The sequence below is a fragment of the Myiozetetes cayanensis genome, unplaced genomic scaffold, assembly GCF_022539395.1.
Source record: "Myiozetetes cayanensis isolate MyiCay16 unplaced genomic scaffold, myiCay2020 scf5-8, whole genome shotgun sequence".
NCBI lineage: Eukaryota > Metazoa > Chordata > Aves > Passeriformes > Tyrannidae > Myiozetetes > Myiozetetes cayanensis.
Window position 1 is genome coordinate 43,140,394 of NW_026087742.1, and position 25,214 is coordinate 43,165,607.

At 39.6% G+C, this 25,214-nt stretch overlaps 2 protein-coding genes across 5 annotated transcripts in view; one reads left to right on the forward strand and one right to left on the reverse strand.

Annotated features, from left to right (window-relative positions):
* The first annotated feature begins 46 nt into the window (after positions 1-46).
* Positions 47-22,336, forward strand: MPHOSPH8 (M-phase phosphoprotein 8). The gene is made up of 13 exons (XM_050333948.1): positions 47-313; positions 4,176-4,331; positions 5,236-6,078; positions 8,992-9,094; positions 9,564-9,689; positions 9,776-9,864; positions 10,922-11,062; positions 11,858-11,944; positions 13,864-14,018; positions 17,433-17,587; positions 18,334-18,461; positions 19,139-19,222; positions 20,046-22,336. The coding sequence occupies exons 1-13, from the start codon at positions 47-49 to the stop codon at positions 20,085-20,087; spliced, it is 2,376 nt and encodes a 791-aa protein (XP_050189905.1). The 3' UTR covers positions 20,088-22,336.
* Positions 20,406-25,214, reverse strand: part of PSPC1 (paraspeckle component 1) — a 64,397-nt gene continuing 59,588 nt past the window's right edge. For all 4 annotated transcript variants that reach the window (XR_007631097.1, XR_007631096.1, XR_007631095.1 and 1 more), the window contains one exon: positions 20,406-25,085. The gene's annotated coding sequence lies outside the window, so the exon portion shown is untranslated. The remainder of the gene's footprint in view (positions 25,086-25,214) is intronic.

The following is a 25,214-nucleotide window of genomic DNA, read 5'->3' on the forward strand; positions in this document are numbered from 1 at the left end:
ATGTCGCGGCCGCTCTGCGTCGTTGTCGCTTGAAACGCGGCCCAAAATGGCGGCGGCGGCGGCGGGCGCGAGCGGGGCCCAGGCGGCGGCCAGGGTGGAGGGCGCGCACGGGGAGGAGGAGGCGGCGGCGGCGGCCGCGGCGGCCGAGGATGAGGAGGACGGGGAGGAAGACGGCAGCGGCGTGGGCAAAGCGGCGGGTGCCGGCGGCGAGGCTCGCGGCGGCGGCGGCGGGGAGAGCGAAGAGGAGGAGGACGTGGACGAGGACGAGGACGTGTTCGAGGTGGAGAAGATCCTTGACGTGAAGACCGAGGGGGTGAGTGCGCGGATCTCTGGCGCTGGGGCGGGAACCACGCGGAAACGGCGATCCCGTTACAATTGTAATCCAAAACTCGTTGTGCGGAGCTTTTGCAGGGAAGGGTTTTGCCCCTTACTCCAGATTTAGTCTCCTCGGCCAAAGGTGTACCTTTACTACATTTGTTTTTTTATTTTTGTCTCCATTGTTGAATTGCTCTTGGCTCTTACGGCTAAACTGCGGTAGTGTTTTGGTGTGAAATGTTTTTGGAGCAGACATAGGCAGGATTGAATATAAAGGAGAATTTAGAGGTGGTTACAAGGTATGTTCAGTGAGACCGTGTTCACTGGGTTACAAAACGTGTGAAGACCTCCTAAAATAAGAGAGACTTTTTTCAATTAAAATAACTAGCTATAGTATCTTTGCATTGTTTAAACAGAAATACCAGAAATGCTTTCTTTGAAAGCAACCTAGACTGGTTGAAGTTCTTAATAAATCTGCTAAACCTCAAATAGAAAAAATAATTAACATAGAGGGGGTAATTTACGATTTTTTATTTTAGGCTTCAGTGAGGTACATGATGCTATAAAATTCTGCCTGTTTTGTCTAAAACATCAGAGTTTTGAAATCCTTAGGTTGGAGAACCTTCAGATCAGTAATTTCTCAGATGTTTGTAGTGTTATTGTGATATATGTAGTGTACCTTGTCTGAAATATGTTGATGGCTTAAGTATGTTATGCTTTTGGGGTAAAACAATATTTATAGCTTTGGCTGTATGAAGTGTTGGTCAACATAAGTTAGGCTTTAAAACAAGATAAAACAAGATTTTGTTTGTTTATTCGTTTGTTTTTGTTTTTGTTTTTTTTTTTCCTTTGCCCCCCTCCCAGCAATGGAACCTAAAATCAGTAGGTTTAGGTGGTGGTGATGCATATGATTCCACAGACTTTTAAAGAGTACCACAATACATCAAGTGCCATCTCCTGAAAATGTTCTTGGCATATGCTGGTGAAAGGGTGTCTTGCTTCCACGCTCTTCCAAGCAGTAGATTCTGAGCTGGGTCCTTGCAACGAGGTTCACCCAGCACATGTGGATTGTGGATTGTGGATTGTGGCTTTGTGGTATGAGCTCCAAATGCATCAGGTCCTCTCTCCACTGCTCTGCAGTGGGCCCATGTTACTGTGCATCAGAAGTACAGGACAAGGCAGTAACTCACTGCCGTTCTAACTTCCAGAAGGGCTGGGAAAAGCTGTGTGTTACCTTTTGGTGGAGTATGTATCGCACAGCCTGCTTCAGAGTAGTGGTTCCCAGCTTGCAGATTCCCAAGTCTGAGGTCCAGGCAGGTAGACTGGGTTGGCCATTGCCCAGTTCAGCATCAGTGTGTTCCTGTGTCACAGTGGCAGGAGCGTGGGAACCGGAGAGCACTGCATGGAAATGCTCTTTTCAGGCACAGCCCTGGTTTTACTGGACCTGATAGTAGTGGTAGGATGAGAGTTGGGGTTGGGATTGGGCTGGGGAGTTAGACCTGTGGATAAATGAAACATTAACGTGACCTACTTAAGAGAACAAGCAATGAAAGTTTGGAAATGTATTCTCTCGGTATGTCTAGAAAGCTTTTCATACTGCACCGCAGTTACACTAAAACAACAGGCTCCGGAGCAAGCTGTGATGTTCAGTGGAAATGGGGGACCTTAACTGCTGTTTAATGGCATGGTGGTGCCCCTTTCCGTAGGAGTTGGTTCTAGCCCATCACTAGTTCACGTAGAAGCTACAGCAGTGTAAAAATGCTTGGAAGTGTTCTATTATTTCTAAGTGAAATAGAGGGAAAAAATTACAGTATTGAGTAAAATAATGTTGACAGGCGAGTGTAAGACGGCCTGTGTATCTTTAGTGTGATAATTAATATCCTGTCTTCATTTAAGCTGCATTTTTATGTCACTCTCCATGTATGGGATGTAGAATCATTCAACTGCCAAATAGTCTTATGTTTCTGTTAGACTTCATCGTATCAAACTTTCTCAATTAATTGAAAGAGAACTTCTACCTCATTTTGTACCTGAGTTGCAAGGGTGTAACAGTAACTCAGCAGCTCACAGAAGTCCTGCATCTGAAATGAATAACCCTGTGCCCCAAGGCTAGAGGTGAGAGTCCAGCTAGCTAGGAAGAAGATGTGAAGGAAAGGAGGTGGGAGTACCAACAGACAAGTAACTGAACGTGAGTCAGCAGTTCTTGCAGCAAAGAAGGCCAGCAGCATCTGAGAATGTAGCAGAAGATTGAGGGCAAGGATGCTTCCTCTCTAATCAAAGCACCTGCTTTACTGTGTCAAGTTCTGAGTGCCTTAGGGCAGAAGAAACATGGACATACCGGAGAGGAGGATTATGAAAACAGTTGGAAACTAAAAGCTGGGTTTGCTTTGCCATATAAGAAGAGAAGAATCGAGGGAGATCATGGTGGTATCTGTATCTGTTTAATGGGAGGATGTAGAGAGGACAGAGTCAGATGCTTCTCAGAGGTGCACAGTGAAAGGATGAGAGAGACGGTGGACACAAGCTGGAGTATGGGGAAATCTGAATAGATACACTGACTGGGCAGATTTGTGAGCAGCCTGATCTAGTTAGTCCTGCTTGGACAGGGCATTTTACTTATTAGCTCTGGAGATCTCTTATAAACTAACTTACTCTGTAATAAGAAAGTTACTTGTTGCTTATTTTCATTATTAGCCCCTTTAGGAGAAAGAAAGAGACAGGTGAACTTGATTTTCAAAACTTACTTTGCTAAATCAAGAGTGTAGGGTTGAGCTAAATTTTGAGTAATTAACTAGTGTGTCTGAATATAGGCTATTTATGTATATGTCTGTGAAGCAAAATGCGGAAGATTGTAAGTAGAGCTGATTGCTGAAGTTTAACAGCGTGTATGTGCACTTGGTCAAAGGTTACTGATGCTCAGGCAAAAATGTATGGGTATATGGGTATACATTTACCAGTAAGTGCCAAATGGTGGTTCTTTTGAATCTTTCTTCCTCCAGAATTGGTTAGCAGTGTAAGGTCTTTCAGAGCATTATCACTCCATGTTTGAAAGAAAGTGGTACTACTGTTCTGCCTCTCCAAAGGCACTTTCCTCAGTACATTTGCTAATAAATTTATTTTTAATGGTAAAATACTTTCTAATCTAGGAGAAAAACTACATAGAGACTAAAAGGTGCAATTTCATTCCTCGGTGAAGTTAAATACTGTTGAAAAAATGGGTCCTGATTTTTTGTATGTAATCTTTTACCAAAGTCTTTGTAGTTAACTCCACTGAGATGTACACACTCAGATTTTTGTCTGTGTTTCATTTGATCTTATTGGTGGTTTGTTCTTTTCCCTAATTATTGGTGTTTCAGTTTATAAAAAATAGAATTGATTATGAATATAAATTATGAATTCAAATATAGAACTAGGTGAATAGTGTTAATTCATTGGAAATCTTATGTTTTATATCAAGTTGTTCAGCAAACAAGAGCAATTCAAATATATATATAGAAATATATATAGGATAAATATTAAAACTTTAAAAATAATAGTTTCGTAAGTGTCAGCAATCCATTTTGATAAAATGACTGGAAATTTATGATGTGCATTTTAGCTGTGGTTCTGAATAATGTTAGATATTACAAGAATTTTGGATAAAACTGCTCCAACTATGGAAACACTTTACAACCCTCTTAGTTCAGTATGTGATGCAGATGGAAATAATTCTGGGAATTCTTATCTCAATATTGAGTTGAACTCCCATCATATGGCTTTCCATATACACAAAATGATATATCCACAAAGATTCCCAAGGACTGAGTAGCTGATGCAGTACTATGCTGTATTGTATTAAATGTTGTGGTTTTTTCTTACAGGGTAAAGTTCTCTATAAAGTACGGTGGAAAGGTTATACCTCTGATGATGATACTTGGGAACCAGAGGCTCATTTGGAAGACTGCAAAGAAGTGCTGCTTGAATTCAGGAAAAAAATTGTGGACAATAAGCCTAAACCTGTTAAAAAAGACATACAGGTGTGTTTCACCTTTCAGTATTTTACACTGAAGATGTATTCACTATCTAGGCTCTGCTGATAGGAGGATGGAGAAGGGAAGATTTTTGGAATGTGGAGTTATGAAGACCTAAGGAATCTCTTTCATCTAAAATGGTTGTTTCTTGTCAAACTTAATGTTGTTGCTGTTCTCTGGTAAGGATTTTTGTTAACTGACAAGCGTACTTGTAGACTCTGAATCCATCCAAAGTTTATTTCCGTTTTTAATGGGACTACATAAAGGATGTATGGCCATTTTAATTTGGTTTTGATAATGTAAATAACCCCTTTTCCCTACCCACATGGGTATTTTCTTGTCAATGAAACTGGGTGTACTGCTCCAGTCACCCTCCTGCTTTCTGTAGCAGATCGATGAATTTTTACATGTTGTCGTTTAAGTTTGGTAAGAAAGGAATACAGAAAAATTAGTTGCAAGAGAGCACTGTATACCTTTTTCTTTTCTCCTTTTCAATTGCTCAGTCAATTTGAAAAAGAAGTACGAGGATCTTTTTTGAAAAATGGTGCCCTGCTTCTGGGAAACTTATAGGTAAATTTTACAGGATCAGATTAAATATTTTTGGTGTAAAATGGGTCAGATTTAGTTCTGTTCTGGAATCTGGTTATTTGGTGTATAATTGATTGTACTTGACTTGTTTATGTGTTCATCCTTATCCAAGCAGTCAGTAGTGTAACTTGGTCAAGTAAGCTAGAATTGTATTTAGAGATTTTGCAGTTTGGCAGTGAGGAATGATCTTAGCAGTGACCAAAAGATTAGAGTTCTTAAAAATTTACTTTTCCCAAACATGACTGCTACCAGTTTTGTAGACTTTGCACCAATATGATAGTTTATTGGGGAAAGAAATATTTTTTTTTTCTTTACCTTTTAGAAACTGTCTCTAAACGATGATATATTTGAAGCAGAATCTGACAGTGACCGGCAAAGTGAAACAAAAGATGATGTTTCACCAAAGAAGAAAAAGAAGAAGTCAAAGGATGTAGAGGATAGAAGTCCAGATGACCTGAAGAAGAAAAAGTCAAAGTCAACAAAACTCAAAGAAAAACCCAGAACAGAACGTGAAAATTCCTCAGATGCTTTGGTTTTTGATTTAAAACCAAAAAAAAGGACTTCAGAAACGAAGGAGGACTCAAAGGACCCAAAGAAACAAAGGAAAGAAGATACTAAAGAAACCAAGAAAAGAAAAGGTGAAGTTAGAGATTTAAAAATAAAACCTAAAGAAGATTATAAAGAAAATAAAAGATCACTGAGGGAGAAGCATGGAGATGTTCAGTTTGACTCAGAATCAGGTACTCTAGATGAGACAGTTTCTCAAGGAACTGATAATGAAAACTCAGACTTAAATTCTGAAAATAAAGATGAGAAGCAAAAGGTGATAAGCGGAGAAGAGAGACCAGAACAAGAAAGTGATGAAAAAGATGCCAGTGCTGATAGGCAGCTTGATGGATCGGCAAGTAATGAAGATGATAGTATTGATGTTAAGGTTAAAAGAAAGAAGAAAAAAAATCAGAAAGAAGACATTAAAGAAGAAGGTGGAAAAGTGGAAATTCAGGATACTTATTCAGAGAAAAAAAGCATGTACAAAAAACAAACAGGTCAAGAAAAAGTACCGGGAGAGTTGGAGAAAGTGTCACCTGCTCCTTCGCCAGTGCAGAAGGGTGTGAAACTGAGTGCTGATGAAAGGGTGTGCAAGACCATTGACTCGCCTGGGGAGGTAAGCAACATTAAGGTATTAGGGTGGGTGTTGAGGATAAAATCAATCAACTTTGAGGTACAGGTACCTCGAACAGTGACTGTTCAGGATGGCAAAGACAGAAGTACCAATTGGAAAGGTATTGAGCTGCATGAAGCTAAAGAAACGTCCACTGCACAATGCATAAGAGAGACTGGAGAATTTCTGGATTTGGAGTGCTAGAAAGGGGGAATGCTTTAGGAGAGAAGGGTGTTTTTAAATAGGAAAGGATAAATTCCTCCTGTTTGTTACGTGTTCTTAGAATGAAATCTACTGTTCTTCCAAAGCGTGCTGTTGTTCTTAGCTTTGTTCCTGCCCACCTTCAACAGTTGCCTGAGTTTGACTTTTTTCTGCTTGTGTAGTAAAAGATACAATCTTGAGCAATAATCCATTCAGCACTGCACAAAGAAGCACACTTTTGAGCTGAAACACACACCTGATCTCTCTCAGACACCGGCCATTCCATTATAGCTTACATGCCAAAGGAACCTAGCTGAGAACCGGAGTGCTTAAATCACTTCTAAAACCAAAAGTCTCAGATAACTGTGCAGCAGTCTTGTCATGTCAGAATTCCTGGAGTGCTTGTAGAAAATGCTTAGTTTCGTGACACAGTTTCAGAAGAATTAGAAATGTTTTACCTGTTGTAAGAGATGAGCTTAGCAAATACAATACTATTTGGTTTTCCTTATTTAATACAGTAGTGTTTTAAGGAAAGCAGTGTTGTAAAGGTGAAAGAAAAAAATCGATGAAAACAATAAATTTTTTTAAATGTTTCTGGGAATATAACTTCTTTCAGCTGCTTCAGACCGTTCTAATACAGATTACAGTTCATAAAACATTGGCAGCTCAGAGAAACCTTGTTCTGATTTAAGAGGATTGCAGCCAAAACATCTTGATACTTAGTGCATTATATCCCTCTTCTGAGGCCGTAATTCTGTGATGGAAAGTTTCTTCTGTAGGCTCAGCAGTATCCTCTGCTTACGATTGTGTGTATGGAGTTGGCCACCTTTAACATAAGTAAGTTGATTTGGGGACAGAGAATTCCATGGCATAATCTCAGAGTAGAGCTACACAGAAGAGTGTTTTTGCAGGGTCTTAGTGGTGAAAGCTCTTGAAAACAAGCAAGTACTATGGGGCATAGCCCAGTTTCAGAAGGTAATTTAATTACCTGAAATGGTATGGCCCTTTATTACCCAAGTATTTTACTCATTGTTCGAGGTTATAGCATTTGTCCCACAGAAGATAATCAGATCAATCTTTGGAATTCTGTTCTATTCACCAGTAGTATAAAAATCCTGTCACCCTGCACATAACATCAGATGAAAGTGGGTTTGCTTATGGCTCTTAAGCCAGCACTCTCGGTGAGTTGTCTTTGTGCTGTTCTCGTGGTCGTGCTCCATGGAAGGTCACGTTCCAAGGTACCAAAGCAGCAGGGAAGGCATTCTGCTCTTTGCTGGTTTTGAGTTTAGGAAGCTTAAACACTGTTTTCTGTAACTGGTTAGTTACTCTCTGGGGCAGCTGTGGACTCATAAAGGTAGGTTTGGTGGAGCGTTCTGGAGGTTTTCTGTTCACTACATTGTTGACCCAAGCAGATTATTCTTTCCAAATAAAATCGTCACGTATGTTTCAGCTAGCTGCCTTTCCTTGTGTAACTCTGCTTACAGAACCACCATCGTGTCAATTTATAGCCAGTATTCTTTGTTTGGAATCAGTTTGCGTGCTGAACCCTTCTTTCCATTTGATTTACCTCCAAAAATAAATGTGTATGTTGTGCATCTGATCATTATTAGAAATCTGGACTAGAATTCGGGATTACTGATTTTGCCAACCCACTGTAGTGAATATCTGGTTAGTAAGTTATGGGTTTCCTCCTAAATACTGAGCATTTGCCAGGATTAGCAGCTGTCTGTGTTACTAGTTAATCATGTCAGGGATCAGAAGCTGAGGTTTTGTGGAGGAAAGGGAGATGGTGAGAAAGAAAATTAAATGTCTCAGGTCTGCTAATACATTGTGATACATGCAACTAATGTATTTTGACTAAGTTTTTTCCTGTGTCAGAGAAACGCTAGCATTTAGTGATAAATTCAGTCTACAGTTCTTGTGAGGACTTCTTTTGGGGCAGTTTTTCAGAAAGCCAGTGCTATTCCAGGTTAGTGTTGGAGGCCGATACAAAGCCATGCCAAGGGGCCTTGTCCTACCTACTCTGCACTTGAATTTGCTGTCTGAATGGAGAGAGATGATTACAGGAGGAGAAAGGCAAACTTTGGTACAGGCAGTTAAACTCTATTTTGGCAAATGGGATTATCTACAGTGATATTTTTCTGTGATACTGGGTATTGCTAAGCTTGAACTTCTGTGTGGATGAGTTTGGGTGGATTTTTATGAGTGTCTTTTTCACAAATTACTGTTGCTGTAACATTCTCTATGTCTAAGTTGGAAAATTTGGAACTTTTTATGTCCAAATTTCAAGTTTTCTCAGTTGCTGTCATAACTGCTTTGAATATGGTGATACAAAATTGTTAAATAGTTTGAAATAATTACATTTTATTCAGGTTCAGTATTTGAATCAAATGAAAGTTCATAATTCTGAATTTCCTTCAGAATACTGTTTTTGTGTGCACCTTGTGCCATAAAGCGACCTTGCATGGCTGTGATGCAGTAAAAATATTAGTTGAAGTTGTTTTGTGCTGGATATAAGACCTCTTCTCTTAGGGAAGAAGCCTTCACAGATTTAACTTCTGACTCACCAATAAATTACTTTTTTAGGAATGTCCACAAGTCTGTTATGTACAGGTTTCAGTAGTATTAATTGTAAATATATTTTATTGTTGGAGTGGTGTAAGAAGTTTATTTTCCATTTTTACTCTACCACTGAAATTTGATGTCTGTGCTCAGTATCAGGAGAAAGAAGTAAAGAAAATGGAAAGTAAAGAAAAATCTCAAAGGAAAGAGTCTGAAAAAGAAGAAAAAAGCAGAAAAGAACAGAAGAGCCTAAAAAGTAAGTGCTAACTGCTTAAAAGAGAGAAGGTAACAACCCTTCAGGACATTCTCCTCTTACTTCTACGAGGGTGAATATTGTATGGTTTTGTAACACACACGCCAGAAACAAGGAATTCTGCTTTTATTTTATGAAGCAAAAGTCTTTTCACCAGAACTGAATTATTTGATACACAAAGAAAATTGTCTACGTTGTATTTGTTTTCTTAATAGTATAATGGAATATAAGTGTTACTGCTCTTGATCTCAGAAAAACCAGATTACTTTATTCAGGATAATTTCCTTCGTTACTGTGGTGAGGATGAACTGAGGAAAACTGGGTAAGTCCACCTTTAATAAAAGCAGTAATAGCAGGTTAAGCTGCTGATCATTGAAACAATGGCAAGCAGTGGTTTGGAAATTTAGAATTTATTTGTTACTTATTTTCACTTTTTTTTTTTTTTTCATCCATAAAATCAAATACATGATAGATGGCAAGCAACAAGTCCTGAGTTTGGGTATGGACATGCAGTTAGAATGGCTGACACTAGAAGAATTCCAGAAGCATCTTGATGGAGAAGATGAGGATCACGTATCAGTGGCACCAATATCAAGCAGTGAGTATTTGCCGGGAGAAGGGAATGTTTCTTAGCTGACATTTCAAAGGGAAATATCCTATAACTGTGTTGAATTTATTTTCTAGCTCTCCTGAGGGATGCTGTTAAAAGTGGAGATTACATGACAGTGAAAATGGCACTTTCTTCAAACGAAAAATATAATCTGGATCAGGAGGTAATTTTTCAGCAATAGAAGTACTGGAAGGGAGCGGGAGGGAAGAGTACAAATTTTGGTTTGTTTGAAAAATTTTCCTCTTTTGTGTTGTAGCAGATTTCCATCTCACCCTGGTAAAAAAGCACAAGGTGACAAATGGGAGTACAGACTTAGAAGCTTCATTATTTGTTATCCATGTCTTCCAAATTAAAAATTGAGTTTGAGAGAACCATCGCAATAGCTGGATTTGCAGCCAATTTGCCCACTGGGTTTAACTGAATATTAAATGTGGAACTTTGCATGCTGAAAGGAATGATAACCATTAGGTCGAGTGGCTAAAATATGTAAAACATAGTATGTAGAGAAGAAAAAAATGTTTGTCATCATCTGCGTTTTCTTTCGAGGATCTATTTTCCTGTCAAATAGTACTGTAGTTCCATTTTTCAGTACTAAAATCTCTGATACCAGTATTTTCACTGGTGATCTTGTGTAGTTGTGTAGCGTTTTGAGAACTCTACATTATGCTAAGGCTTCTGTAGTGTAGTAGAAAACATGACAAATGAACTACTGAGGCAAGCATGTGTTCTTTGAATTGCAGTGTCTGGTAGACAATGCAGGAAGGAGTGAGGAGACTGGCCACTCACAGAAGTGTCTTTGTACTTGTACTCTAGTAAAATCAAGAAACTCTGTAGTAGTAGCAACTGATTTGAGCCATAGTGGTTTTTTTCCAGTGGCTGTTGATTTTTATTCCCCACTGTCTTGCTGTCATGCCCACCCTCAAATACCTTACTGCCTGGCTTCCTGGTTCATTCTGGTTTTCCTCCTCCTTTCTCTGGTGCCCAGAATGTTACGAGTTTTGCAGATGATGGAGCTCAGACTGAGACCTCTGGACCAGAGAAGTGGGAGGTGATAGTTTGTCAGTATCTGGCAGCCATGCATGTGTGAATTCTTCTGCCAGGGAGGGAAATCCTTGTGAAACCTATTGATGCGCTTGCAGTTCTTGTCTTGCAGCTTTGGTTTTTCTTGAAGTATTTGATTTTTTTAATTTTTTTTTTAATGGCAATGATTCTCGTTACAGGATGCAAGTGGAATGACCCTGGTGATGCTTGCTGCTGCTGGTGGGCATGATGACCTTCTGCGGATCCTAATCAGGAAAGGAGCTAAAGTCAATGGCAAACAGAAAAATGGAACAACGGCGTTGATACATGCAGTTGAAAAGGTTGGCTTGGTTATTGTCATATTTGTGGTTCTTGGCTCTTTTACTTATGTTTGAGTAAAGGTGAGACACAATTTTTTTCCTTTCGATGATGCCTAGAAGTAGCTAGCAAGATACAGCAGGGTGACCCTAAATGCATGATTTCAACAGCTGTGGTTACTGTAGTGTGAATAAGTTCTGATCAGAAACCCTACCCTGAGTAGAGAATATCGTAGGAAAAGGGGAGGCAAAGGATATCTCTGAACTTTAGTCTGGGAGTTGAAGTTCTTGTGTTATAATTGCTTGTTACGTCCTCTGGCTACACAGGATCCAAAGTTAGAGAGAAGATCTCTGCTTAAGCAGGGTTTACTATTTAAAGGTTGGGCAGTGGACACAGTGGCAAGGTCTTCTCAAACTAAGACTAGCTAACCTAGTAAAGTCATAGTAAGTTAGAGGTGCACGGGTGTGCTGCTCTGTTCGGGTTGGTTTGTGTGCTTTCCCACGTACAGTATATAGAAGGCCAAAAGAGAGCTTGATTCCAGTTTGGTGACTGCTGCAAACACACTGCTTTCTTCCTGTGATGTTCATTATTGCAAGGTTTAAAAAAAAGTAAGAATTGCAAATATTTACAGTTATCCTACTTGCCTGAGTCTGAATTGTTCTTTATTAGCCGAGGGAGAGAAAGGTGTTAATTGTGTAATGACTCATGTTTTGAATTTTAGGGGTGGATTTTAAGTAAATGTCATTTTATATCCTGAAACAAAACCAGAATATTTTTTACTTACTTGTCTTTTGGCTTTGGGTTGGTTTTCTTTTCAGAATTTTTTAACAACAGTGGCTATTCTTCTGGAAGCTGGGGCTTATGTGAACACGCGGCAGAGCAGTGGTGAAACTGCCTTAATGAAGGTAAATTCAGTGTTTGTCCTGACTCAGGTTAATTGTAAATACTTTCGGCAAACTAATAAAACATTAAAATATATTTGTAGAGTTCAATGAGGGAACATACTACATTTGAAATAACAATACTATTCATAGTTACTCTAAGCAGTGTTTTATTTAATTCTTTTTTTAAATGTACTGTAATATCTGAACAATAAATGCAGATGCTGTCAAGCATGCATTGCTAACTGTGGCTTATCATCTTCTTCTATTGTTTGGCTCAAAGAAGTGCAGATGTGGTCTTTAAACTGAGATAATCAGGTTGTCAGCAGGAAGAGAAAAATTCCAGAAAGGAAAATCTTTGCCTTGGGTGTTGCTGTGATTGACACAGTTGTCGTTTCACTGCAGGCCAGAAATAAAATAGCTGGTTTTCAGTCTCCTTCCCACTGCCTGTTCTGCACCTCTTCCCCCTGTCACGAAGGAAGTTTTCTTTTATTTTGTTGTAATGGGAAAATTCTAAGACTCTTAAAACGTTCTGTTCTTCTTAGTAATTTTTTCTCTGTATCAAATAATTCTAACGAAGTTCCCCTTTGGATAAACTTGCTGTATTTATATATAGGCTATTTATGCAGTTTGTTTGCAGGTGAGTTACAAAAGCTTTTCTGTTCAGACAATGTGGTGTTGTTTCTCTTCTCCTCTCTGTGAGGCTGTGATTTGCTCTAAAGAAAACAACATCACACTTGTGGTTTCCTCAATCACTTCACTCTTCATAATTTGGCTACCTCCATGAACCTCAGTTTTGACCTTCATTGTTTTTAGATTTTTTGTTAGTATTTGATGCACAGCTGGACATACTGTGTAATTGGCAGCCTACAGTGACTTACTGTGGATATTTGTTTTGCTATACAAGGAATAAGATCTTTGCTTCCAGTAACTCATTGGAACAAGTTTAGCCCTGTGTGGATAAACGTATCAATGTGTTTATTACACTCTAATGTTAGGAGTTGGATCATACTTTTTAACAGAGTGGGAAAAAAATCTTGGCGCTTAATTCCATTCTGTGAGGTGGTGTGGGATTTTTGTGGGTTTTTTTGTTTGAGGGAGGCAGATGGGTTGGTTTATTAACGGAAGATTATGGATTGAAGGCACAGATAAAAGTTCAGGGTGGAAACAAATTTCAGAAGTTAACTTCTGAAAGGCCTTACAAAGATAGAAAGTTGTATCGCTTGTGCCTTTCCCTAAGTTATCTGAGTGAAGCGTTTGAAAACAAGACACCAAGAGCATGTGCTTGCATTCTTCAAAGTAACACTTTTTTTAGATTTCCCTGTGCTTTTGTCAAGTCTTTGGTTGACATGCCCTGAAATTCTTGGTGTAAGCAACAGTGAACAGCCTTGGACACTTCAGCAGTGGATAACAGTGACTGTCTAACAGAGCTAAATAATGATCTGGGGCAAATTATGTTAATTTACTGCACACCCAGAATACCATTTGAACTGAGGTGCCTAGAAAGCAGGCACTTGGAAGTGTTACTTTAGTCATTCCAAATAGTTCTGCAGAAACATATTTATTCAGGTAAACAATTGCAAGGAAATGTACAGTTACTGAATTCCAGCAGATTACATGTTTTCACAGAAGTTTTGGGGCTTGCTTTATCTATTTTTTTTTTTTTCTAATTATGTCTACTTGGTAATCCTGAGCATTGCTGCTTGTGTTGCATCAGGTCTGTAGTATGGCCTGGATAAAGATTAAAATAATTATGGAGTGTGTTCCTGAGTTTCCGGTTCTGTTACCATTCAGGGACCAACTACCTAAACTTGTCTTCTGGATTGTAACTGATTTTGGATTTTAATTAATTTCTGTAGTTCTGCTTCTTATCACGTTATGCTGCATTCTGACAGGGATTTGTCATTGTTTTCTATCCTTCCACCTTCTCCCTTTCTACACAGGCTTGTAAAAGAGGGAATTCTGATATCGTGCGGCTTATGATTGAAAGCGGAGCAGACTGTAACATTTTGTCAAAGCATCACAACAATGCGATGTATTTTGCCAAACAGTGTAATAACATACTGGTGTATGAACAGCTCAGGAGCCATTTGGAAACGTGAGTAAACTACTTTGAAGTTGGTAACACTAGACATGTCATAATTTTGGTTGAAGTTATGAGGAAGAGGGGGAAATTTCAGGAAAGAAAACAGATCTGATTAGGGCAGAAAGCTAACTAATAAATCACATGAAATTAAAATTATGTGAGCTACCAGAATCAGCATACACTTGCTCAAACACTGAGCAAAAAGATGGAAAGGAGGAAGAGGTAGTTACTAGAAGATTCTTTAAACTAGAAATACAGCAATCATGAAAACTAAAGTGTATAAGCAGTGGACAGTTGAGTGTAAACTCGTAGTAGGGCATGCCAAATAAAATACCTTGCTAGAAAGCATAGGAAGAAATCAAACAAAAGAACACCAAACAAAACCAACTGAAAAATTAGTGCAGATAGTTGAGGTGTTGGACCTTTCAAAATCAGCTGTGCGCTGAGAGTGCCAGGGATAAAGCTTTCATGCCAGTACATGATGGAAATAAAAATCTTTATCATGCAGCAGAACGACTGAAGAGCAGTGCAGTGTATGTGATACGTGAAGTGTTGATCTCATATGGTCATGTAAAAATATACTGAGCTAAACTGAGACAAAGAGAAGGAGCAAGCTCTTTAAATACATCAGTTTGGGAGGAATACTAACAGTTACTGTATTGGGGCAGAAAATCAAAACCAACAATCTATAAACTTGGAGAAGACTCAGTCAGGGTCTCAGGACTTCTGCAGCAGGTGAGATTTTGCCATGAATGTATAGTTAGTGCTGGAAGAACACCATCTCAGTGCAAGATTCTTTTCTGGTTTCATGAGGATTTAATCCTAGTGATTTGTGATTCATCAACGTAGTGAGATAGTCTATCAAGTGGTTTGTAGTTCAAGCTCATTCTCTTTTAGTGTTTAGAGAGCCCTGGCTGTTTTCTGCCTCTGATCTCTTGCATTTCCCATCAGCTGACATCTTAAATCTGTCTTGACTGAAACTGCCTTGTAATGGTCCATGTGTATCTATCAAAAAACACCTGAAGAGACAGGGCAAAGAGGACGGAGTCGGGCTGTTATGAGTAGTGCCCACTGACTGGACAAGAGGCTGTGGGCACAAACTAAAACACAGGAGGCTTCCTCTGAGCATCAGGAAATACTTTTTTACTGTTGAGTGTGATGGAGCACTGTCACAGGCTGCCCAGAGGGGTTATCAGGTCTCCATGCTTGGAAACTTTCAAAAGCCATCTAGACAGGGTCCTGGGCAACCAGCTCTAGGTGGCCCTGACTGACAAGAGATACTGGACTAGATGACTTCCAGAGGTCCCTGCAAGCCTCAGCCATTCTGTGTTGTTGTGATTCTGTAATTTCATAAGGGAGTTCTTAAGTTCTTCATAAGGGAGTCCTAAGATTCCTTGAGCCTTCTATTCTCCAGGCTGAATGGTCCCAACTCTCTCAGCCTTTACTCTTAGGAGAGATGCTCCAGTCCCTTCATCCCTTTGTGAGCTTTCATTGGTCTCTCCCCAGTACATCTCTCATATGGTGAGGAACCTGGAACGGCGCATGGTACTCAAGGTGTGACCTCCCCGTTGCCGAGTTAGGGGAAAGGATCCCGTCCTGTGACCTGTGACAGTGCTCTGCCTAATGCAGCCCGCGGTGCTGTTGGCTGCCTCTGCAGCAAGAGCAGATTGCTGACTCAGGTTCAGCCTCGTGTCCACCAGGTCATTTTCTGCCAGGCTGCTTTTCAGCTGGGTGATTCCCAGCATGTCCTGGTACCTGGCACAGGACTTCAAATTGCTCCGTGATGAACATAATGAGGTTCCTGTCAGCCCATTTGTCCAACCTGTTGAGGTTTCCTGTGGATGACTGTCCCAGGTTAGAGGGGACTGATGCTTTTTTCAGTTTGTTTCCTATTTAACATCTGCCACCTTCCATTTCGTCTAATCTGAATCATGAGTTTTGCAAGATCTTGACCGCGTAATTTTGCCAGAGAAGTGACAGTTGAAATTAAACATTGATAGTTGCAAAGTGATGTCCATGGGATATTACTGTGATAACGTGAACCATACAGGGAGTAACACAGCTCTTGCCAATTGAGGAAGCTTCTAGACTCATTACCTGAAAATACCAGTTCAGTGTTTCTTGTCAGTCAAAAAGGAAGATAATACAGTAGTAGTGGAGCTGAAAATAAAATGATTGAAAGCTCAAAATCTAAAATCAGAAAACAACAACGGAAAATAACCCAAAACCATGAGACACATTCTGCGGGCCCTCCTAGTAAATGATTTAGTGATAGCTTTGAAGTGGAGGAATATTTTTGCACAGGAAAACTGAATTATGGATCTCGTTGCAGAATGCTGTGGTCACGAGTGCATGAGAATTTAGAATGGCTTAAGTAGATCTAAGGAAATGCAATTTGGCTGTAGTCTCTAGTTTTGGATACCTCTAAATCAGGTTGCTGGAAAATAGGACAGCGTACCAAAAAAAAAGACAACTGTTTAATACAACTTTGTCAAGCAACTGGAAACTAGGCTAGATGCGCTTCCAGGCTCGCTTTGGCATGGCAATTCCTGGGGTTTCTTTCCAGCTAAACACTTAAGTTTAAGTTTCTGCAGATGATAATCTTGGCTAGCAAGGCAGGACATTGTGCTCTGAATAATAACTGAATAAAAGCTGTAAAGCTGCAAGAGTCAGGACCTTTGCTGTGCACAAGCATTTAAAACCCATTTCTGACAAACAGTTTTCTCAGGGGATCACTGAGTAACCTGCGTGCAAGGGTGCCAAATGCTGTTGGTTAATGTGGTCTCTCTGAAGGCTAGGCTGCTCACTGCCCCCATCTCCCCAGCCTCCCAAAAAAACAAACAAGAAAGCCTAACGTGGCTATTTTCTTGCTGCTTTTCCCCTGTGATATTCATAGACTTTAACTGGAAACTGCATTTTTGCAATAGTACTGAGAGTAAAATTATACAGGGACTTGTTTATTTTTACGTTGTTCTTGCAGTCAGGTTGATAAATCAGCCAGGTGGGTTTCTGTTTAGCCACCAGGTAGAAAGTGATGTTTAAGGGATGTCTTTCTACATAAAAGGCCTTCAAAATATGTGGCTAGGTGGATTTTTTTTTTAATCTGCTGCAGTGCATTTGTGTTACTGTTTTAGTTTTGTGGACCCGATAAATGAATTTCACAAACAGATTGCTTATACTTTAGTAACAAAGCATTGGAACCTGCTGATTAAGTATTTTAGTAACAAAGCAGTGGAATCTGGGGTTCATCTATGCATAAATGCTAATGATGAAGGAATTAACTCCTGAAAATCAGAAATCTAAAAAGGTGGTCTGGCTTTTTTTTTTTTTTTTTTTTTTTTTTTTTGGTGTCAGCTCTCACTATGTCTATGCCTGGTGAAATAATTTACTATGTGAAGTACAGACCTCACTTGTTTGGTCTTGCAGGCTCTCAAAAGTAGCGGAAGATACCATCAGGAATTACTTCGAAGCTCGTCTTGCTTTGCTGGAGCCGGTCTTTCCAATTGCATGTCATCGTCTCTGTGAAGGGCCAGACTTCTCCACGGATTTTCACTATAAACCCCCACAAAATGTGCCAGAAGGTAGGAGGCTTGTTGTTGTGGTGGGGTTTTTGTTTGTTTAGAAAAGGTAAAACAATGCATTTCAAGTATGTCTTTAGAGTCTACTCTGCAAAATTATTTTTGTAACACGTTGCAGTAAATTACATGAAGGATCATGAAGCTTTTTTTTTTTAATTGCCACATACTCGGCTTCTTTCTGTTCGTGGCTTACATTATAAGTGACAGGCATTATAGGAAAGGAGTGGTTTACCTTCATTCTTTCAGGAATTCAGATACTATACTCTCTTGCTTGGCTTAGATTTTTTTATGTATTAAAATGAGGCATTTGTGGGTATTTAAAGTTGCTGCTTATTGAATTTCGGTGCAGTTCATAAGGATCTATAATTGACTGGGCTCAGTTTTCTGTTCTCTTGACTAGACCCAAACCACATTAAATTCCATAACTCTCAGTAGGTAAACCTGAAACCACAGAGGTGAACTCTGCTGAGGATTGCTGTTTCAATTCTGCATTCCTTTCTAGTAGCCACATGAAATCATCTCTGCTGCCAAAAGACCTTTCTGGATCCACTGGCTCGGGAAATGGGATTTTTGCATGTTGCTTTGGAAATCCATTGGGGTTTTGTATATACCATATAATGGTGTTTTTAAAATATTTTTTAATATATACATATATTTGTACCAAACTGTCTTCAAGGGTTCAGTGTAGGCAGTTCTAAATAATGGATCTCATTTCAAATTGATGTGACTGAATTGCTTTTTCCTTTCAGGATCTGGAATTCTTCTCTTTGTTTTCCATGCAAATTTCTTTGGTAAAGACGTCATTGCTCGGCTTTGTGGACCATGCTGTGTACAAGCTGTGGTTTTAAATGACAAATTCCAGCTCCCTGTATTTTTGGTAAATCTTTTTGTATAACTGACTGTAAAACTACTTTAAAATTCTTCATGGATCTTCATAGAGCAGCCTGGGAAATCTCAGTGCTGTAATTTGGATTTTGAGTACTGTGATGAAGCATTTTTTTATCATCATATGGGGTTTTTTAAAATGAAACTTAATTTTCTTGGTATATGGAGAGGACTGCAAGCCTTGCTCATACTAGATTCTGTAAAAATTTATGACTTTAAAGGCTGGACAGCCTGCTTCTAGATTTGAGCAGTAGATTGGATTAAATGCCCTTGAGAGGTCTCCTCCATCCTCAGCCCGTGTGTTTCAGGACTTCAGAACTGTGGGTTTGAATGGGCTGGTGAGAGTTCCGAATTTAAAGTTGTGCCACTCTCAAATTCACCTAAGTCTCTCACATTTTTGACCCAAATAAGTTCTTAAATATTTTTTAACAACCTACCTCATCGTTCTAATGATTAATTTCTGAGTATTTTTTAATCTGTTAAATGCACTCTGCACAATTTGAAGTCCTCTTTGTTTTCTCAGTGGTTGCACCAAAGGTTCTTTGCAGTATACACAATGTTCTTTCAAAAAAATGCACTGTGAAAATGTTGTGTTTCTATGAGTCCTCTCACAATGCTCTTTTAGCCATATCCTGCCATTAACTTTGTCCATTTTCTTTTTCTTTTCAGGATAGTCACTTTATTTATTCCTTCAGTCCTACTGTAGGTCATAACAAGCTTTTCATACGGTTGGCAGAAGCTCCTACTGCCAAGGTACAGAATGTTCTCAAAATTAAATGTGCATGTTAATTAGTTGTACAATAATTTTTCCAGTCTAAATCCTTGTAGTTGTGTGTTGCAAATGTAAAACTAAGGGTTTTCCACTGCCTCCTCATCCCACTTCCCATCAGTTACAGTTCCATCCTGTGGTGTTGCCAGAACTCAGGAACATTGCCAAGGGTTAGCTCTGTTGTAATTAAATGATTTATGCTGCAGTCAGAGGATAAACTAATGTTACAGCTAAACATTTTCCCCATCTATATTGTGAATTTAATGATTGAAGGATACATGGAGTGTCCTTTTTTTTTTTTTTTTTTTGCATACAGCAGTTTCTGCTTGTGTGTTGGAAGTTTTTTACCAGGGTGTGCACTCAGCTTTTAAATAGTCTGTACAGTCTGTTGCATTTACAGGTGGCTTGACCAATACTCCCCCCCTACCTGTTGCAAATTTACATCAGTAAATTTTCCAAATTTTCACATTTAAAAGTTACACTCTTAAATTTGTTTTATTGTGCTTTTTGGGTTTTCTGAAGGGGAAAAAGGTGTATTCATATGGAAGTATATATCTGTCTAGTTCAGATTTGGGGCTGACTTGTTCAGACACCACCTCTATTCGACTGGAATCTATTTACAAACCCTCGATAGTTCAGCAGGGCTACTATAAACTGATTTTATTAAAGACTTTGTAAGTTGTTGTTTTTTCCTTTCTCAGTCACTAGCAACTGTGCCTTTTCTTGTGCTATTCCTACATTATAAGTGCTTAACACAGTAGTTACAGATGAACAATGCTGAAATGAAACCTTTGTTTGCTTTTGCAGTTAAAGCTGCTAATAGGAGCGTACAGAGTGCAGTTGCAGTGACCTCCAAGCTGCGAGCGTGTGGAGTGGACTGACACTTTTGGATATACTTCTGATTCCTCTGTTCAGAGACTGACCAAGCAGTTTGGAACTTTTTAGCACCATTCTCTTAAGACTCGGTTGCCAGGTCACTGTTGTTCACTGCAGTCACGTAGGAAAGTGTGTTGGAGAGCAGCTGAATGTCCTGCAGTAGTGGGACGGGGTTGTCAGCTTTTGTACTTTGTACAGATGTAGATGTAAGTATTTGTGCTGATACATATAATTTTGTTTTTCTTTAACTTGTGGAGTCCAGACTGCATATTTCAGCTTTTCCACAATGTGGAATGGTGCATATAAGAACTATTTAAGGTAACTACATGAAATGTCTTTTTTAATAGAAAGATCTTTTTCATTTGTAAACTAAAGTTTTCTACTTACTCTAACGTTTCTGTGTGAAATGCAGAACTGTCATAGTCTTGGAAATTACACTTTAAAATGACTGCATTTGATTTAATTTTGAATTGCTGAGGGCTGTGTTCTGGTTTAAAACTGTTCCTGCCTCCCAGTGAGACAGCAGTTGTGCTTAGAGTGATTCCCTTTGTTCACGCCTGCAGACTTAACCCTGTTAGTTCAAAGACATCTGAACAGGCTCAAGTCAAGAGAGAGTTGCAGTCAGGTTCCTGGTTGTATCAGTGTTTAAAGCTACTTTTGTATTAGAGAAGCAGCTAGTAGTTTTACAGACACCTTACCTTTGAGGTCTTAGTCAGGTGACATCTGGAAAAACAAAGTTGAAAATAGCCAGCTGAAAACAGCAAACCAGAAAACGTGTGACTGCCTTCAGTGTGGAGGCAGTGCTTTTTGTAGACAAGAAGATACATAGAGAATTTCAGGTGTTCTCAGCCTGACAGATGAGAACATGTATTGTCCTTTAATTCAGAAATTCAGTTCCTCAGTGCAAAGAGCTGCTATTTTTTTTTTTAATTATTATTATTTAAATGACCCATTTTATCAGATGACAGCAGTTTTGTAATGGTCTTGTGCTGTAAAATACAAATGTTAATACTTCTGCATGGAGTATAGAATATTTTTCTTTGTAAATTAATTAACCAACATCTTGAAAAGTAGGGAAAAAAGAAAACAAGAAACCTAACCAGATTGTGCCTTTGCTGCTCTAGTTGCCATGTGTAGTTTACATGCCACTATGTGCCTATATTATTAGCAAAACTATTGTGCATAAATTCTTAATGTATTTGAGTGCTCATCATCACAATGATGCAGATGTATGAATTACCCTTCAAAGAACTGTGACTCCTTAATATTAAGTTTAATTAACCAGTTTTTAATTTTTGGTTTTGAAAGTTTTAATCTTTCCTATTTAGGAGATGCTAAATGAGTAAGGAACAAAGGACACTTGCAATTTTGTGGAACGTCACATTAAGCTATATAAAACTAGAACAGCAACATGACATAGAAATACTAATTTCTGTTTTGATTTGGAATAGAGTTGCTTATCTTTTTGCAGATGGTATTGATAAGATGTTAACAAGTTTGGGTTTTGTACAGACTTGGTACCTCCACCTCTGTGAAATATGTTAGATACCTCACTTTGCCAATGAACACCTGAAATGCATGAAAGGCTCTGAGTATCAGGTGTGTCACTGCCAGAACTTGGGACTTTGTGTAGTTGTAATTTTAGTCACTGTGCATAACCCTGGATGATGAGTAAGGAAAGGGGACACTTGTGTTCCCTTATGCTGGAGTGACAGTTTTCATGTTCGTGGCTCCCCTCCCTTGGTTACTCTGGCACTCCACATGGAATAGCACAGTGTGTGTGCTCCTCTGTTGGGGAAATGGTGGAGCCCTTCAAAGCGGGGATAAGAGGTTTTTGAACAAATGTCCATATGATATAGATGCTATTTAGAAACCGTTGTACAGTCTAACCTAAAAATGTCTAGTAATGCTCCAAGAGTTGATATAGCAAGCAGTTTGTCAAAGGCCATAGATTTGGGAGGTTTGCTTTGTCTTTTCTCTTGAGGCACGGGAGAGGGAGGGAGGGAGGGAGGGATGCTTTTAAGGGTAGATATTTTGCAGCTATCTTTCTCGTTTAGTTGGCACTATAAATTCAGAATCCCTACCGAAGGTGCATAAAAGGCATATGAAAAGCTGTTTGAAGCATGGTTTTGTCTGGTTTTTTTAATCCCATGGTTAAAAAGTGTTTTGGTGGACAAAGGCTGAAAAGAACGTAGCTACAATAAAAAACAATTTTTAGGCAACGTGGAGAAATGCATTGAAGTACTTGCTCACTTTCTTCTTGCTGCATCAGCAGCTACAGTTCTTAGGAACTGCAATGGCAGTAAATGGTTCTGAACATTCAGGGTTCATTATCTTCCCCTGTTTCATCACCAGCACTTGTGTTACTTCTCTCACAGGTCCTGAGGATTGGTGGGTGATGTAGCTGACTGTGTCACAGGTCTTCTGTGCTTTCTGCACACATTTTTCAAAAACAAGATGGGTTCTGATCAGTCTGAATTTAAGAAAGCTGTTCATGCTTGTGGAGGAGACAGCACAAAATGCAGCTGCCATCTTAGCTAGCTAGGATTGCTCCAACTGCATGAGGACTGTCCCAAAATGTTCTGCCCATCTGTACTTGATCTAATTCTGTTAGTGCCATTTGCCTTCCCATACAGCACTGGAAAACAGCTGTTGTAATGTCTTTTTCCTTAGGTCAGTCTGTCAGAGTGGTAGCAGCCCAGGAGCACAGGAGCAGTGATGACCCTGCATGGTGCATTCCTTTAGCACTGTTTAGTTTTGCTGGAGTCCGTAACGGAGTCTTGCCTTTTAAGAAGGCAAAAGAACTATAAAGGCCACATGGCTACTGGTGCAGCCGTGGGCATGCACTGGAGAAGATATTTTTCACCTTGTCTTAAAAAGTTTGAGTGAGTGAAGGACAAATACAAGTTTGGAAAAAATCCTAAAAATAGCCAAAGACACCACAGATGACAAATTTGAGGAGGACTGAGGGAGCAGGGAAAATTAAGGTTTAAAAAGGATCTTTAATTTTGAGGGAGAAAAGCCCAGTTAGGCCTGTTACAGCAGTTGCCTGTCTTACACTGCACACAATTATCCACAGGGGAGAAGAGCTGCTCTCCCAGCCCCAAGCAGTAACAGCAGAGCCCCAGCCTGTAAAGGCTATGCTGACATACAGAGTTTGATTTTTTTTTCAAAAAGGCTTTACAAAGCTGGGTGAGACAATCTGTCTGGAAAAGCTTGCACAGGACATTTAAAAGCTTTGGAAGGTCCCTTACTTTCCTGCATCTGTTAGGTTTATTTTATCAATATTGGAATAGTTCTTTCTATGAAGAGCAGCATCAAGATCCCTAAAACCACGAGAGAGCCCCACAGACCAGGTCACCTGCATGCACCCTTCCTGAAACAAAATGATTCCCAGAAACCCCCCAATGGTTCCACAGTGCAGGGAGTCCAAGTCAGTACAGCAACACAGTACTGACCTGCACTGTTTTTATTTATAAGCAGTATGATGCAACACTTCCATACACTGAAACTACCATGCACCACTAAGATGAGTCTGGCTCCATCTTACCTACCCCTTCTCTTACACAGCTGCATTATGAATATCTCCTAGCCCCTGCCACCTCCTGTTCTCCAGCCAGAACAAACCCTGCTGCCCATCCCCATGGCTCCTGTGCTCCAAACTTCTGGTCATCCCAGTGGCCTCCACAGGACTTGTTCCCAATATATCTTGTCTTCAGGAGCCCAGAACTGGTCACAGTGTACATTGCAGCTGCAGTCTCAGACATGCTGAACAAGAGAGGACAGATTGCTCTCCTGGCCCTTGCTCAGCTGTGCTCTTCTAATGGAGCCAGAATGTGGTTGGACACCTTCATCTTCACTTGTCCTTTAGGGCCCAAGATCAGCCTCTGCAAAGCTGCTTTGCAAACAATCTGTGCCCAGGATAAAAAAACTGCATTAATTCAGTTTCTGCTGCAGACTTTGCATTTGCCTTTTTTGAACTGGATGAGGTTCCTCTCCAGCCTTCAATTCATGTTTGCTGCCTTGTTGATTTCAGGAAATAGAAAGTAAACATCTTGTTATTTAAACAGTTTTACAATAGCAACAGAAACACTGAAAAAATCCTTGATGATGCTAATTACATGATGTTAATCACATCACATAAAAATTAATTTTTCATTCATTCGTGGGTTTTCATCTTTTTATTGGGCTACATTAAGACAGGAGGCAGTTGTAGCATAACTTCCACCTCAACTGGACAGAGCTCAACTGAAAGCTTACTGCAGCTGTGATCTCCCCTATGGTTAATAACCCCAATGTTATTTCCTTCCAGTTCTTTTCAGCTGGCACTGGCTTGGATCATTTTTCTCTTGGTAATTAACACTTCTGTGTTCTTCTAAACTACTGCAGCATAAATCCAATCCACACTACTGTTTTTTCTTTAACCTCCACCCCTTTCCTGTTTTTTGTCATATATTTTAGGGCCTTGAAGTATTTTCTCATTCATTTAACTTTTAAGGCTTTTTTTAGTCCAAAAGCAATAATTGAAACCAAGCAGCAGTCTTTTAATATATCATTTACTCTTGATTCTTTTTGTAGCATGTACAACCTTTAATCCTTTTATCAAACACTTTTTCCTTAGCACTATTTCTAGAAAGAGAATCTGCTTCCAGTGCAGTCTAGATAGGGCATCGTTACCTCAGTTACACATCAGAGCTGGCCAACATCAGCTTTCCTATGAAATGCTGGACTTGGCTTCTCCCTGGGTACCACCGTCTGTGCCAGAGGCTGAAGACAGTAACATCACAAAAGCTGTAACTCCTCATACAGGAAGAAGTCTCTGGAACCTCACAAACAGACATTGTATTCACTTTTGTCCAGTGTGTCTTTTCCAAGCTGGGATGTTGGTGGGGACACACCACCTCCAGGCTGGGTCCCTTCCTATCATTTCAAACAGCCCTTTTTTCCTCAGGTCTCACAGGACAGGCCAGTCTGTAAGCAGAAAGAAAACAGCTTTAAGTGAGAGTGATCAGTTCACCCCTCTCCACCATTCAGGCAGGTGTGACAGATTTAATTACTATTTTATTAGCTAACAGCATTATTTGTGTACCCAAGAGCACA

Excerpts from the sequence above, each read along its gene's own strand:
- MPHOSPH8 (XM_050333948.1), top strand. The coding sequence starts at position 47 with ATGGCGGCGGCGGCGGCGGGCGCGAGCGGGGCCCAGGCGGCGGCCAGG. Across the intron at positions 14,019-17,432 it reads CTCAGGAGCCATTTGGAAAC|GCTCTCAAAAGTAGCGGAAG; the intron begins GTGAGTAAACTA and ends TTGGTCTTGCAG. Across the intron at positions 17,588-18,333 it reads CCCACAAAATGTGCCAGAAG|GATCTGGAATTCTTCTCTTT; the intron begins GTAGGAGGCTTG and ends TTTTCCTTTCAG.